The 14,904-nt window shown below is 43.4% G+C and overlaps 1 protein-coding gene across 4 annotated transcripts in view; it reads left to right on the top strand.

Annotated features, from left to right (window-relative positions):
* Mllt3 (MLLT3, super elongation complex subunit) overlaps window positions 1-14,564 on the top strand; it is a 329,863-nt gene extending 315,299 nt beyond the window's left edge. For all 4 annotated transcript variants that reach the window (XM_023715842.1, XM_023715841.1, XM_023715840.1 and 1 more), the window contains 3 exons: window positions 5,560-5,631; window positions 6,625-6,696; window positions 14,286-14,564. In XM_023715842.1, coding sequence (XP_023571610.1) covers window positions 5,560-5,631; window positions 6,625-6,696; window positions 14,286-14,417 — 276 coding nt within the window. In that variant the 3' untranslated portion in view covers window positions 14,418-14,564. The remainder of the gene's footprint in view (window positions 1-5,559; window positions 5,632-6,624; window positions 6,697-14,285) is intronic.
* Window positions 14,565-14,904: the final 340 nt, after the last annotated feature.

Raw genomic sequence — 14,904 nt, 5'->3', positions numbered from 1 at the left:
GTTTCTCATCCAGGAAAAAAATGATCATCACTTTGGATTGTAAGGAATAGCTAATAATATGCAGAGAAAATAGTACTATTGTTGTTATAAAGCAAGATACACGAGAGCTTATTAATTTGACAGTCAACTCAGAATATAGTTATTTAGATAAGGTCTAAGCAGAGCTTAGGCTGTGATGAAGAGCCTCTGTGAACAAATGCGATATTTTTACTACTCTGTAACAAACTGTTCATCTTGAATACTGTAGCAGCCTCGTGCCTTGAGAAGATGCTCATTGCTCTAAGATAGTCTTGTCTTTGTTTAGGCAGATTTTCTTTGACTTCTACAATAATTGCTTAATTCAGGTTACCATATATTAACTTAAAAGTTAAAGAATGTTTTTCTAAAATTATTCTGTTTTTGTGTCCTGCAATTTTAAATTATCTTGCCCTTGAGTTTATGTTCTCTTGTATTAGTTGGGAAGGCTGTTTTGTAACTGAAGGCTTTCTTCTTACATTTTGTATAAAACATAGCAAAGCTCTCTTAATATTTAAGATTCCTCATTTCTGCAACTTTAGTTCTCTTTGTGGAATAGCATAGTCGGGCTCTGAGCCACCCAGGCCCAGGTCTCCTGTGGTGTGTCCTACAGAGAGCGCAGGATGCCCAGCCTCGCTGTCTCGCTCTGCATCCTGGCCCCATTGCCATGCCCCTCCGCATCCCAGGCCCAGCTGCGTTTCTCCTGGGCTGTCCTCTACCACAGTCTTTTTTAATATTCAGAAGTAAAATCAAGCTAAGGAAATAGTGGAGGAGCATGAACATTGTGGCCGGTCGGCAGAGAACACTAGGGAGACTAACTCGCTAAGGTGGGACCCTTCAAGACCCATTTAGGCCTGATACCTGTCTCGGGGGGATATACCAAGATCAGGGTACATGCAGCAACAGTGCCAGGAATAAGGACGCTGGCTGGTGTGCCCTCAGCAGTTTCCTGCAGCCTCTCCAGTACCCAGAGACAGGGCTTGCTGAGGAGGTGCCACCCGAGGAGCTTCTCGCTGGCCTGACTCCACAAACCCTGTTTTGCACAGCAGTCACGACCTGTCCCTAGCTTTAAGAAAAGGCTTGGATTCTTTGTTCTCTCTCTCTCTCTCTCTCTCTCTCTCTCTCTCTCTCTCTCTCTCTCTCTCAAATTTTTTTCCATTACCAGTAATTGAACTTGGGCACTTGTACTTGCCAGATAGGCGCTTATGCCACTGAGCTATCTCTCCAGCCCCATGAACTCTTTAAAAAAAAAAAAAAAAAACAAAACAAAAAAACAAAAAAAACTGTGTAGCAAAATAAGACCCAAAACTATTATGCATCTGGAGAAGATAAAATGACTATATCTAATTAAATAACATGCCTCTTATTGTTTGACACGTTTATTTCACACATGCAGATCATCATCTGCCAGTATAACTCAGTTAATGTCACCTCCCCCTTGTACCTAGAAGCATAATGAGGAATCATATGCTTTCTCTCTAAGTTTGATTTAGGAAGTTTCTGTAGCATAGGAAAGTTTATTTCCTTGGCTTTATGTTGCGGAGCCCAGTTGTCCAATACTGACTTACTAAATCCTTAAACCACCTTCATTTGTTTAGGTATGGTGCTGTTCAGAGACTTTAAAAACAGTGATTAGTATGTTTTTGCTTTTAGTTGTCCATGCTGATTGAACAAGATATTGAACACTTCTTAGAAACCTACAGGTCACTTAAAGTTTACTCTGGCATGCATTTTTACCTTATACTTGGATGTGTGTGAGAGAGAGCATGCAAGCACAAACATGGAGTGGTGAGGGGGTGTCTGAAACGTCACATGGAACAAGACAGATGTGATCCTCCAGAGCAGGTGTAAGTCCACAGCAGGAGCCTCCGAGCTGCATTCTCCCAGTCCGTCCACTGTACCATCCACTGTTCTCTTCCCGTGGTTGATGGTGACCTCCCAAGTTCCTGCAAGGTGCCAAGCACAGCTGAATCACCGTAGCGTTTCTGAAATCTTCCAAGAACTCACAAAAGAGAAGGTGCTAATTGAGCCAGATGTGTTTAGCCGAACTGAAAAAGACTGAACAGAGAGCTTCATGTCAGCAAAGCAAGTCCTTACCCTGAGTGTTATTAGAAGCTACGAAATTCATTAATGTGAAAGATCACTGGGGGAGAGTCTGGCCGCTGAATAAGTGATTGTCACTCCTTACCAAGGGACACAGAAATACAGTCTTGAAACTGCCAATTCTTAAGCCATATCCTCAGATTAAGCACAGAAGTGCTACTTATAATAATTCTGTTTCATAGATTACCGCATCAGCAATTTGTCTTGGCAGTCTGGGTGGCTGTGTTCCCTGCAGAGTAGCTACGAGGAAGTAATAGAGTAGAGTGCCAGGTTAACCGGAGAGGCTTTTTCCCCCACTCCAGACCTCCCTTGTGTGAATTTTAAATAAAACCATATATGGGGCTATTTTAAGCCAAGAATATATACGGGGAGGGGAAGTGAAGGAACCTGAGGGAGGTGACTCACGGCGCCTGAGGCCATGTTCAGAGTATCGTGTAATCACCGGCAGTCTTCAGTCAGGCCGACTGAAGTTAGAAAGAGTCTGGCCAGTTAAACTGGTTTGAAATGAACCTGTGGAAGACAAGGTATTGTGCTTTTATATCCTGGAATAATTTCCCTAAAGATAAGAAATGATCATAAATAAAACAGTTGTCTTCAGCCTGGCTCAGCTCTCTCTGAATTGAGGTTTTCACAAAGCTGTTTATTTTGGAGCAGGGAGAGATCAAAGAAGGAAGAGTAACGGAGGCCTCTCTGGGCAGCCACTTGGTAACTCGAGCAGGTCACTGACACCCAGAGCTTTTGTTCCTGCATGGCAGCTTCAGGAGAAAGAAACAAGGAATTCAGCATCCCTTGGATTTCAGTGCTGTGGCGCTTAGGGGCTGTGTGGGGCAGGGTGTGACAAACAAAAGTTCCACTTTCTGCTTTGAAGAGAAGGTGGACTCCAAATGTAGTTAGCAAAGTTTCGTTGAAGATATAGTGACCTAAGTCACGTTTGTACCCAGAGGCAAAGGGGCGGGGCTGGGAACACAGCTGAGTTCTCCTGGGCTCGAGGCCTGCAGGTAGGGACGGCATTGCCTCGGTGGGTTGTCTGCATCACCTAGCCTGGTGTCTGGCTTGGCAAGGAGCGCCATCTACTGACCTGCGTCCTCCCTGGGCTCTGAGCCCTGGTTGTCCCTTGGGCACCTCCTTCCCAGAGGAAATTCTGACCGTAGAGAGTCTGGTTTCCTTCACATCGTTAAAAATGGCTGCCTTGTCTCTGCTATTCAGTGGTTTATTTATGTTGCTAACAGTAGTGTAGTTTAAGATTGACTGGTCAGATCAGTTTGATTAGCGTTATGTTAAAAATGAAATAAATGTGAATCTCAGGAAAGAATATTAGCAGCACACTTCTTCTCATGTATTATTCTCGACTTAGAAATGTTTGCTCTTTTCCAGAATGTCATGGTCCTAGTCTCAATGAATAAAATGCTTATTAATAGAGAGTATAAAAATTTAAAGCTGATTGAGACTTCCTGGTTTACATATACTTTATGGTTTTTGTTTTAAATGTGTAAGTTTTGACATAAGCAAGATTTTCTTCAGTGTGTAATGATGTAGTCAAGATATGCGTTGGAAGACCAAGAGAGGAGTACTTTAGCGTTATACTTGCCATTTTTCCTTTGTGTGTAACTGCCAGTGCCATTGTCAAAACTTAAAAATTGTACATTTTTATTAAACTACTTAATTTTCAAGTATTATGTTCCCAGCATGTTGTGTATAAAAATGTATAATTGCCAGTTCATTATGATTTACGTATTTTTAAATGAAAGTATAAGAATGCTTTCTGACTTGAGAAGCTTACTGACCTGACTCTTATTTTCTGAGTGTAGTGTAATGACTGTCCTCGTCTGGTCATAACTGCCCTTGGATGACAGTCACAGTGAGCCAGCTGCCAGTCTTCGCTCATATTAAAAAACAACTTACGGGTGTTAAGCCTCTGTATCTAATCTCTGATTATTAAAATGTTTATAAAGTTTATTTTTGTGAAATAGATGCAATTCTTGATAAAGTATTGCAGAATGAGCTTTGGTTTATAAGTTAAAAAAAGTAAAACTGAATCAAGAATTCAGCTTCTGAGTTCATCTCTCTCATTTCATCTGTTAAGACCCCCAAAATTCAGTAGAGCGAGGAGCAGAACATAGACTCCGTGCTATTGCTGTTGCAAATTGCAAGTGGATTCATTCTTCAGATCCTCTTCTTGCCACAGAGTGAACACCCTGCACAGAGCTGTCCTGGGCTGGCGCAGGCAGCAGTGAGGAGGACGAGTAGCGCTCCTTGCAGTTGGTCCTCTGTGTGGCGTCCGCCTCTGTAGTGGCAGTCTCTGTTTACAGCATGGCAATGCGGTTATAATGGAAAGTGTAATATGCAGACTTGTAAACACCCATTGATGATTTTATAGTCCTTCTAAGAGCTAATTGTGTTTTATTTCATTTTCTCTGTATTTAGTACAGGGTCGACAGGGTCTCACTACATAGATTGGACTCATAGAGATCCTCCTGTTTTCAGCCTCCCAAGTGCTAGGATTACAGGTGTGCACTAGCACACCCAATCTCAGTCGCCCTGTCAGCACATCCTGGGGCAGGGCCAGTGCAGCCCACAGGGGATCGAGCCCCTGGTTCCTATGTCTGCCTAAGCAGGCACTTCAATCTGCTGAGCTGTCTAGCTGGCCCTGTAATTTTGTATTCTTAAGCCTTTTAAAGTGAGGGCCATTTAAAAGTATTTCTAACAGACTCCTTAGTTTTGAAGATCCTGTCCAGTAAGACTGTTGCATTCATTAAATATTTTTCTCTCTTTATTGATTAGAATCACAGCCTTCTACCATTGCTTCTACACTATACAGAACTGTTGTTCATAAGTTCAGTTGCATCTGCGCTAGATAAAGTGGCATCTTACCACCCATAAGCATATCATTTCTCAAAATATAGGCTACAGTCTTATCTCTGCATTGCTGGAGTCAGAGAAGGAAAGGTGGTAGGACTCTCCCTCATTGTAACTGATTGCCACTTTCATTCACAAAACTGTATTAGTTTAGTGGATGTGAGTGACTGAGATTTTGAAGTCAGGTACTGCAAAGGGCTGTTGAGGTTTTGTTTTTATCTTCTGTAGCCTACTTAACACTGAAGTCATGCTGAACCAGCACAATGAATAGGAAAAAAAAGTCTTTGCCAGAAGGAACTGTAATCTCAGAATAGCTCGGCTGCTGTACATATGTAGAGAAAAGCAGCCTGGGAAGCTTAGGTCGATTTCCTTATTATCCACGTTTTTAGAGTGGTTTGCTTTGACTCAGCATTTCAGATACAAGTAATTTATTTTCCAAGAGAAGAGAAATGTATAAAGGAGAAATGCTATTTGGAAACAATGTTATTGTCCAACATGTCTTTTAGAAAATACCTTTGTTTATGTGGGTGGGGACGACCAGGTGCTTGAAATAAAGTTCAACACCGTGTTCTCTTTGATCCCTAGATTCTTGAAGTAAAAAGTCCCATAAAGCAGAGCAAATCAGACAAGCAAATAAAGAACGGCGAATGCGACAAGGTACGTGTCCAGCCCATTCCCATTAGCACTGCAGCAGAGACGGAGCCTTTTGTTTCTTTGTTTCCCTTGCCCCTGCCGGCTCTCTCTCCATTTTCTTTATCAAAAATGCCCAAGATTCCTAAGCAGTGAGTACTTCATCCCTGTGACTTATAGCGTCTCTTCCTTGTCTGCGTCAGTATTAAGGCTGGCCCTTGACGACCATTTACCATCATGCCTCCACTGTCAGGGCTTTTAGGGATGCTGGGCTGGGAGGTAAGATGACAGTAGAGGTGACCACCGAGGGACCGAAGGACGCAGGTGCACGATGGCTGAGCCTGGGTGGGTGCTTCTCCCAAGGGGAGCACGGTGCACCCGGAATCTGACTGCAGGGCCTGGTGGGACTGAAATCTTCCAGTGAGGAGAGGCACAGCTATGAGGCTTCACCACTCTTCCCCTTGCCTTAATCGCTCTTGGTTCTAGGGTCACCCATGAAGTTACGCTTACAAAGAGTCTGTGTATACCAAACAAGAGGTTCAGGGAGCTTTCCACAAACCATGTGCTAATGTGGACTGTGAGTTTTGTTTTTCATGCGATATACTATTCTAGTCTTTGGTCACTTGCTGGCCTTGTTTACTAGCAGTGCTTTGCGTGACGAGGAAGTGCATTCCCTTCTGAGAATTAACATAATTGGTGATATGCAAGGGTATTTCCATGTTTAAATTTATTCTTTTTTCTTAAATCAAAAACTTTGCCAAAATGAAGAATTAAAAACTAAGCTCACATTTTAGTGCTGAAATTCCCGCAAACAGGTGCAGGGATCCCCTCCTGCTCCCATTTGAAAGCTGGCTGAAGAAGATCAGCCAAGAGAGATGCAGTGAAGACCTCCCAGCAGTGAGCGCAGGCGGCCATGTCATAGAGGTGGAGTGAGGGCCCTTCCACTGTTGCTCTTCTCATTGTACTTATTTTAACTGATTCTTAAAGTGCTTGTTTTTTGTGGGTTCTCTTGTCTTTCAGGCATACCTAGATGAGTTGGTAGAGCTTCATAGAAGGTTAATGACGCTAAGAGAAAGACATATTCTGCAGCAGGTGAGCAGTGCCGTAGCACATCTGTCCCAGAAGCCCCTAGGTCTGGTCCGTCTTGGGTATCATAATGCACTTGGGGGATGTGCAGCCCTACATGATCAGAATGGGGCTCAAGCCAACTGCAGCAAGGTTTGGGGAGGACTCTCATTTGTGAGGCCACCCAGGAATAGGAAAAATGCTTTGGTGTTATATGGTGGTTGTCTGACTCCCCGGCACCCCAGGACGAGAAAACTGAGCACTCTTGGAGGTGGTACTGGAAGGAGTGATCCCTCCGCAGCTAATGTGGTACTGCAGGCCGAGGGAGGGGACTTTAAGAAAGGCTTCATGGGAAAACAGTGACAAGAATTTGAGCTAAGTGCTATAAACATGAGTGATTCAATTTGGTAGCCTTTTATCAATGCTATTCTAAGGAAAATAAGTATTTTTTTAAATTTCCCTTTTACAATGAACAGTCTGTTATTATGAACTCAACTATGGAATGCTTGTAGAGTGAGAAATTTCTATTACTATAAAGTGGTGTTTTGAGAAGATATGGATGGGTGGGCCGGCCAGATAGCTCAGCGGATTAAGGTGCCTGCAAGCAGGTGCAGGGGCTGGGGGTTTGATCCCCAGGCCTGCTGTGCCAGCCTCTCCGCCGGGGTGCACTGAGATGGCAATCAAGACTGGGCGTGGTGGCGCACACTCACCTGTAATCCCAGCACTTGGGAGGCTGTAAACAAGCAGATCACTAAGAGTCCAATCTAGTAGTGAGACCCTGAACACCCTGTAGACCCTTCCTTAAAAAAAAAACAAAAAACAAAACAAAACAACAACAACAAAGGGGATGGTCTTTAGTTTTTGTACAGTTAAGTACCTGCCTTTATTGCATTGGGAGTGGCTGTTGATAAATGGTTTTTCAGTAACACCCAGGATGGCTCTATGTTCTAAATTCTAGAGCAGCTTTGGAGAAAGCTTCATTTCTTGAATTTTTTCATTACTTTCAGATGACTTGAGATGAGCACATAATCTGCACCAGCTGTGTGAATCCCTTTTTAGTGTTTAATGGCTGATAGGCACATTTATATTCTGGGTATATTTTTGCCTAAATTTATAAATGCACACACTCGAACTTGACATTTCCAATTGGGCTAATAAGTTTTTAGCCCTCTAGAGTTTTAGTTTTGAACAGTAGACGCTGACTGCAGACCTGTGGTTCATAAGGGTGGATAAGTTATGTGACTCACATCTCCTTCTGAGTGAGCACCAGTACAGGAGCAGCAGAGGGACCTTCGCCTCAGCCAGGTTTTGTGTTTTGTTGTTGTGGCCATCTCTGCATCCCTGGAGGGTGGTGCGAGCCCTCTTAGAGACGCTTACTGCATGATGCTCAGCCTCCTGGGGCCAACCTTCCATCCTCTTAAGTCTTCAGGTTAGTGCAGTGTGAGTCCTTGTTGTCACTGTTAGACTATTGTTTAGTATGTGCCTTCACTGATACAAATAATGACAAGAAAAAGATCTGTACACATTTAGTCCAACCCTGTTTCTCCCATTTATTTTCAAGGAGGGATTGATTAATCTGAGGATGCAGAACCAACAGATACAAAGGAACACATCTTTCTTCAGCTTTCTTTTACAAAAATGTTGGGCCTCCTGGTCACCAGTTACTTGGGCTAATAGAAAGCTGATAATAGATCTGTTAACTGACCTTCCTACCCCTACCCAAACACCAGCTCCAGGCCACAGGGGACCAGCTGCCTAAGAAAGCCGTTAATGCCCTCCCTGGGCCTAAACTGTGAACACCGTAGGAAGGTGAGACATGTATTTGGGCAGTTGGCACCCCTTCACAATGACAGTGGAGCCCTACGCAGGCAGGGTCGTACCGTGCTCATAAGCTTTTGCTATCAGTAGCAGTTTGGTATTTGTTCTTTATTTTGACCTTAGAAAGAACTGGGACGGAAGGTGGTTTACTTGGGAGTTCCATCCAAGTGGATTATTTTAGTATTCCAGAGGGACAGAGTAATATCTGTGAATTTTTAACCTGGTATAAAGGCACTCCAAGGCACACAGCATTTCACTCTAATTGCATCCCAGGCTGACAGAAAGCTCTCAGTCTTTGGCCTTTTGCCTTGTGATGCAGCTGAGGCTTGTGATTATGATACCATGATTCATGTCCTGTCATGGTTTACTGCTTAATTAATTCCTGTTGTAAAACATCGCACTGTTGAGGACTAATGCTGTTCTCTACATTGAGGATCACTCCTATCATGGAATGTATTCCAGAGTCTGCACACTCTCCTTCATGCAGATTCAACACCAGAAGCAAAACGTCTGGTGGCCCAGGATGGTATCCCTGATCCTTTTCTGTTAAATGCATCCCTGTCCAAAAATCTAATCTGAAATTTTATGTGGCTCACAAAAAGTAGTTGATGGCATTGTTTGATGCTGGGAGCCTGCTTTTCTGGCACTCAGTTTCTAATTGAATGAACAGAAAGCAGTGGCTCAGAGCCTGTGTTAAAAATCACCTTTTCTTGGTACAGAAACAGTACAAGGGGCCCAGTCACAGCCAGGGAAGTGTGTGCCTGGAACTGGGCAGTAGTTTGAATCCACGTGTTCTGCATTTGTATGTGGAGTTGGGTGTTTGTCACCTCTCCTGCAGGGAGCATGGGTCTATAGCCTAGTCTGGAAGAAAAAGAACGTTGAGAAAAACTAGGGTTTCTTCAGAGAGCAGTTTATCCATTTAGATCTCAGCTATTACTCTTCCAGAGTATCAGAAAGGAATTGAGGGCTTGAGGAATGATGAATGTGTTGGAGTATTCCTCCTAAAGAACACCAAGAGCTCTCCCCAGGAGGGCTCTGTGTGAGTGCGTTTCTCCACCCTCGAGGCACCTGTTGCATCCTTGTGCCCCTGTGCATGGGAGCATGTGGCTGCTGCTTAAAAGGAGGTACAAGTTTTCGTGTGGTGCGTAGGTTTCCTGGCCACAGAGAAGACTTTTCTGGCAGGCTGACTCTGCTCTGTGTAGAAGCCGTTGAAGTGAAGCTTGTTCACAACCTCTTACTCAATGAAGAGGTAACTGTGGATTGAAAAAACTGGTATTCTAAAATATAGTCAGACTAAAAATAATGTGTCTTTTTTTTTATAATTAAAAACCAAGGTTGAGGGAAAGAGCTCCAACTAACAAATGGATCTTCTCCTGATTAAAATAAAACACCCTACAGCCTGTGCAGTGCCCTTAGAAGGGTGATGTGACAGGTAATAATCCATCATGAATGTTTCCACATACTGCACCCTTGTGTGCTTTATTTTTCTTAAAGTTCTGGCCATTTTAAAAATATATTGTCATACAATTGACTGCATCAAAGGACAGAACAAAAATTTTGAAGATCCCACTTGGCTTTGTTCTGTGCTTCTAAAATCATACAACTCTTCACTCCATAACGTAGTATATTCCAATAGTCTGTACAGAAGAGATGTGTTTCCTATACAGAGAAAGGCTAAAAGACTAAACCAGAATCGGAACAAAAAGACTAGTGACTTTAGAGCTCCTTTCCCAAGGTGAAGGACAGGGAGAGAAATCAACTGGAAACAACTGATTTCTTCCCACCAGGTTACTTCTGGTCATTTTTCGTAGCACCCTAAGCTCCGCGAGCTCTTCGTCTGCAGTTACTCTGTCTTTCATTATTTCATATTAACACTTTGATTGCATTAGGATGTGGTGTCGGGCGCCACAGTGATGCCGCACTGCCTTAGTGGAGCGGGTTTTCCAGTCCTTTAGAAGTGGGTCTTCTTAGGCTTTTGGCCCGTGTCATTGGAATAAAGCATGTTAGGCTTGTGTTTCTCATGTGCTAGTACCAGGACTCCTGGAAAAGGGTGTGCATTTATTTTTCCTCGTGGCCTTTTACTTAACTGAGGATGTGGGCGCATGCTCTGATAACTCAGATCGCTAATGCTGCCCCTGTGGCGTAGCCCCGAGTCCCCAGCTCGGGCGCTGCTGCTGCTTCAAGTCTTTTCCACCCACCTTGATGTAGTCCTAGAGCTTCTCATAAAAACACAGGCTCGTGCAGCTAGATTTTTCAGCTCGCTTTTCTGTCACTGTGCATCTGTGGCCACAGGCAGGGGAGCCTGCTGGTGGAGAAACCCTGGACACCTGCGGGCGGCTGCTGCGCACACAGGGTGACTGGGCCGGATTGCCCAGTGCGCAGAAGTGCTTATTTGTTTTAAAATTAAATGTTTTTTTTTTTTCTTCCTCCCAGAAAGAACTTTTATTGCCCAGTGTCATTTATTGTTAAGTCATTAGTGAGCAACTATACTGAGTTACAGACAGTGGTTTTCTTTAGCGGCTGAGTTTCCTGTCATTTTCAAAAGGGCTCTATTTCTGTTACCCCCAAATTCTGAGTAAGCCTGTTATTTTAAGTGCGCACCTTCATCCTTTCTCCTGCTGCTTCTCTTCTCTTTGAAAACTTGTTTTATATAATTACTCAAAGAATAATTGAGGTAGGTCTTTTTGGAGTTTCAGTGTTTGTGTTTTTCTCGCCTCCTTTGCTTCGGTGCCAACGGCACTGCTGACGTGGTTACGAGCAGGACGCAGTGCCGTTGGCGCTGTCCTATGTGCTTATCTCCCTGGTAATTAGAGATCCATCTATATTCACAGTGCAAGGTAATTGTCATGGTAACCGGATCTATGTAGAGATTTATAGTTTCTAAAGAAGCTTTGTCTGCTGTATTTTATAGATAAAATAGTAACTAAGGCTCGGATATTATAGTCCAGCGCTTTCCAGATTGTAAGCTAAGTCTAAATGTGATGTGCCAAATTCAGGACTCTCTTCTGAAAGCTTTGTCACTTGCCAGCTAGTTGGGGAGAGGAGTCAGACTCCGTTCTCCTGGGTATTTTCTCTATTGAAAATGTGAAATTATTGCAACTCTGAAGAGGATATTTGTTTTTTTTTTGTTTTGTTTTGTTTTTTGTTGGGTTTTTTTGTCTTTTTGAGACAGTGTCTCACTGTGCAGCTCAGGCTGGCCTTGAGCTCACTTTGTAGCCCAGGCTGGTCTTGAACTTGCAGCGATCCTCCTGCCTCAGCCTCCCAAGTGCTGGGGTTACAGGGTCACATCACCATGCCTGGCAGGTATTTGTTTTTATTTTGGAATTTACAGGGTTTTTTTTTTTTTTTTCGTTTTGTTTAAGTAAGCCCATAGCATTTGTACATAATATAGTAAGACAGATAATTTACTCAGGAAAGCTGTCTGAATTCAATTAGTGGTAAATAATAATTATTAAATAATATGTGATTGCCTGAAAGGTTCATATATATAGACATAGTTGTGTGTTTTTACCTCAGAATTGTGTGTGGCAATCGATACAAAATTTTATAGCTATAAACTAATAAAAACAAGTAAGTGCCCACTTTAGGTCCGTGTTAAGGGTATGATTTTGTTGGCCACGCTCCTCCACGAATGAGTGCTTGGACCACAACTGGGCACACCCCTTCCAACAGGCCTTTGGTCCGGGCCTCATCTGGGCTAGTCAGGCTCTTTCCTTCCATCTTCAGCAGCAGCAGCAGCAGCAGCCGCAGGCCTGAGGTGAGTGGCAGTAGTTGGTGTGATGGCCTAGAAGATGGTGCCAATGATGTAGTCGTTGCCCTTCGCTCCTCCACCCTTCATTTGCTGCATTCCTCTTGTCAGGAGTAATGGTTGCTGCATTTCTAGGACTGCAGGCAGAAAAGCAGAGGCGCTCACTGCCCACACCTTTTCAATAATTTTCCTAAAAGCCCATTAACTTATGGCAAGTAAATTGTAAATAACAATGTCTACTGACAGGTAGGTCTGAGGAAGCAAGCTTTTTAGCTGAGCATGTCGCCACTCTCAGAAGTCAGGCTTCTGTTGGCGAGGAAGAAAGGATAAGTGGGTACAAGGTAGTGGCTTGCAAAGTCTGTCATGGTCCTGCCGCTAGAGTGGCTAACTTTATTATTAAAGCCATAGTTCTATCTCCAAAGTAATGCCAGAAGTGGGATACGGCAGTCACAGCTCAGCCTTACACAGTGTCTGTGTGTCTCTCTGCTTCTGTAGAAGTGGAAGAGAGCATCCAGAGTGGAGAGCGTGCGTTTTTTAGGGTCATGGCCCCACAGGCTGTGGTCTGCAGATGCTGTAAGGAAAACTACTTGTCACAAGAGAAAATTAAAACTTTCAGTTCTTCTGTTTTTCAGCATGTCATTAAATCTAAAACTTCACTAAATTAATCATAGACTAAATAAACTTATTTTTAGAATTATGGAAACTAAAGAGATTGAGAAACAAGTGATGGGAGGGGAGCAACAGTAAAGAAGGGAGGGAAGTCTGCTGGACACCCACCCTCTGCAGCTGTCCCCCTTCTGTCCTGCTGCCGGCTGTGCCCCCCTCACAAAGCTTGGAAATTCATCCCCAGCTCTCGTCTCTGCCGCAGCACACCTGCTTAAAGTCATACTGCCAGGGGCAGCCTGCATTTGTGATAGATGATGAGTGCCAGAAGAATAGAAAACACTCTACAGTGAAAAACTGTCCAGCCAGTGACCGGATATTATTCTTTGCATCAAGATTTCAGATGTGTTCTCCTGAAAGCCAGGAAAGAGAACAGTAGTACCTCTCCCTGTTACCACTTAGTCCATCAATTTTCTGAAGGTTGAAGCCAGTGCAATAAGAAATGAGGCTTAAATATTCCAAGTGAGGAGGCATAGATATTTTTTCTAGGTAAAATGTATCATCCCCAAGTATGCAAGAAAAACAACATGGCATTAAAAAAATCTAATGCCATCTTAGTGAACACAACACTAAATAATAAATAAAATGTGCATATTCATTGTTGTAGACGTATAACAAGGCGCACAGCTAGATGCCTTTCAAACCGAGTGCAGCTTATGGAACCGGCACCCAGCTCCAGCCGCAGCAGGCAGTCCTCCTCTCCCAAAGGCTGCCTCGAACACCAGTGCTCCCATCTGGGTCCTCAGGAGGGACTACAGATGGTCTCTGTTTCGTGCTGGTGTGTATGTGGCCTCCTGTATTCTAAACGGTCAGTGACTGTATAATCAGAAAGACGATCATTATTTTTATAAGCCTGTATCCGTCTTTAAAAGGAGTGTGGTTATGTCTAAGCTGGTGTTTTCTTACGTCTAGTAAGTATAGTCACTATTAAGTCAGTAACTGACTTTTGTAAAGGGGTGTTGAATTTTATCTCCCCTGACCACCTAAGGAAAATAATCTGATGATGAGTTGAAAGCAGGAATTTTGCAAAGGAGAAGTGGACCAAAAGATGAGAGAAGGGAACAAGAGAAAAGGAGAAAGGTACAAAAAAGAATTAAGGTGTATTAGGTACATGTCCCAACTCCCTGTGACGAGTGCAGCCATTATGGACTACCAATGTGCACTGATTTAGAAGTCAAAAACACTGCGAACAGGAAGCCTGATGCAAAGTGGAGACTGGCAGGCAGCCCTCTCTGAGAGTTTTCTGTGACTTTTCCTTTGACTTGGCAAATGAGCAGGGCAGTTTGTGCTGCTGGTGTTACAGGGCCTTCTGGCTGCATATTGACCTCCTGAGTCCGTACTTGGCCCCCTTGTCTCACTGCCCAATCTTTCTCTTTTACTCCTTCAGATTGTGAACCTTATAGAAGAAACTGGACACTTTCACATCACAAACACAACATTTGATTTTGATCTTTGCTCACTGGACAAAACTACAGTTCGTAAACTACAGAGTTACCTGGAAACATCTGGAACATCCTGAGAATACAACAACTGGATGCATCAAAAACTGTTGTTTTGGGTTTTTTTTCTTCTTTTCTTTGGTTGTGATTTTTTTTGTTGTTGTTTATATGAAAACACTCAGAATGATGCAACCAAAAGGGAAAAAATAAAAATCAAGCAACTTTCAGCTTTATTTTTTGTTAAAGCCAGTCGTCATCTCTTGACAAAGGAGAGGCTGAGCAAACCAGCTTCAGCGGACCTCTCTTCTCTCCAAGGAAGTCCTGGGAAGAGTTAGCCTGGATAGCCTTGAAAACAAACAAAACACAGGAACACTTAAAGAATGTGTATGGTATCATGTCTGTCTGTGGTGGTTCGTTCCACAGGACAAATGCATATTCAACACACTGCCTTATTACATAACTGATCTATTTATTGTCACATGCAGATGTTCTGCAGTCTTTGAGGGATGACACACCAGACGTCGCACTCCTCCGTCCCGTGGGTGCTCTGTCATTGTAGCACCCTTG

The sequence above is a fragment of the Octodon degus genome, unplaced genomic scaffold (genome assembly GCF_000260255.1).
Source record: "Octodon degus isolate 3935 unplaced genomic scaffold, OctDeg1.0 scaffold00044, whole genome shotgun sequence".
In the NCBI taxonomy this organism is placed as follows: Eukaryota; Metazoa; Chordata; class Mammalia; order Rodentia; family Octodontidae; genus Octodon; species Octodon degus.
Note: the sequence above shows the minus strand (reverse complement) of the source record. Positions and strands in the feature narration are given on the sequence as shown.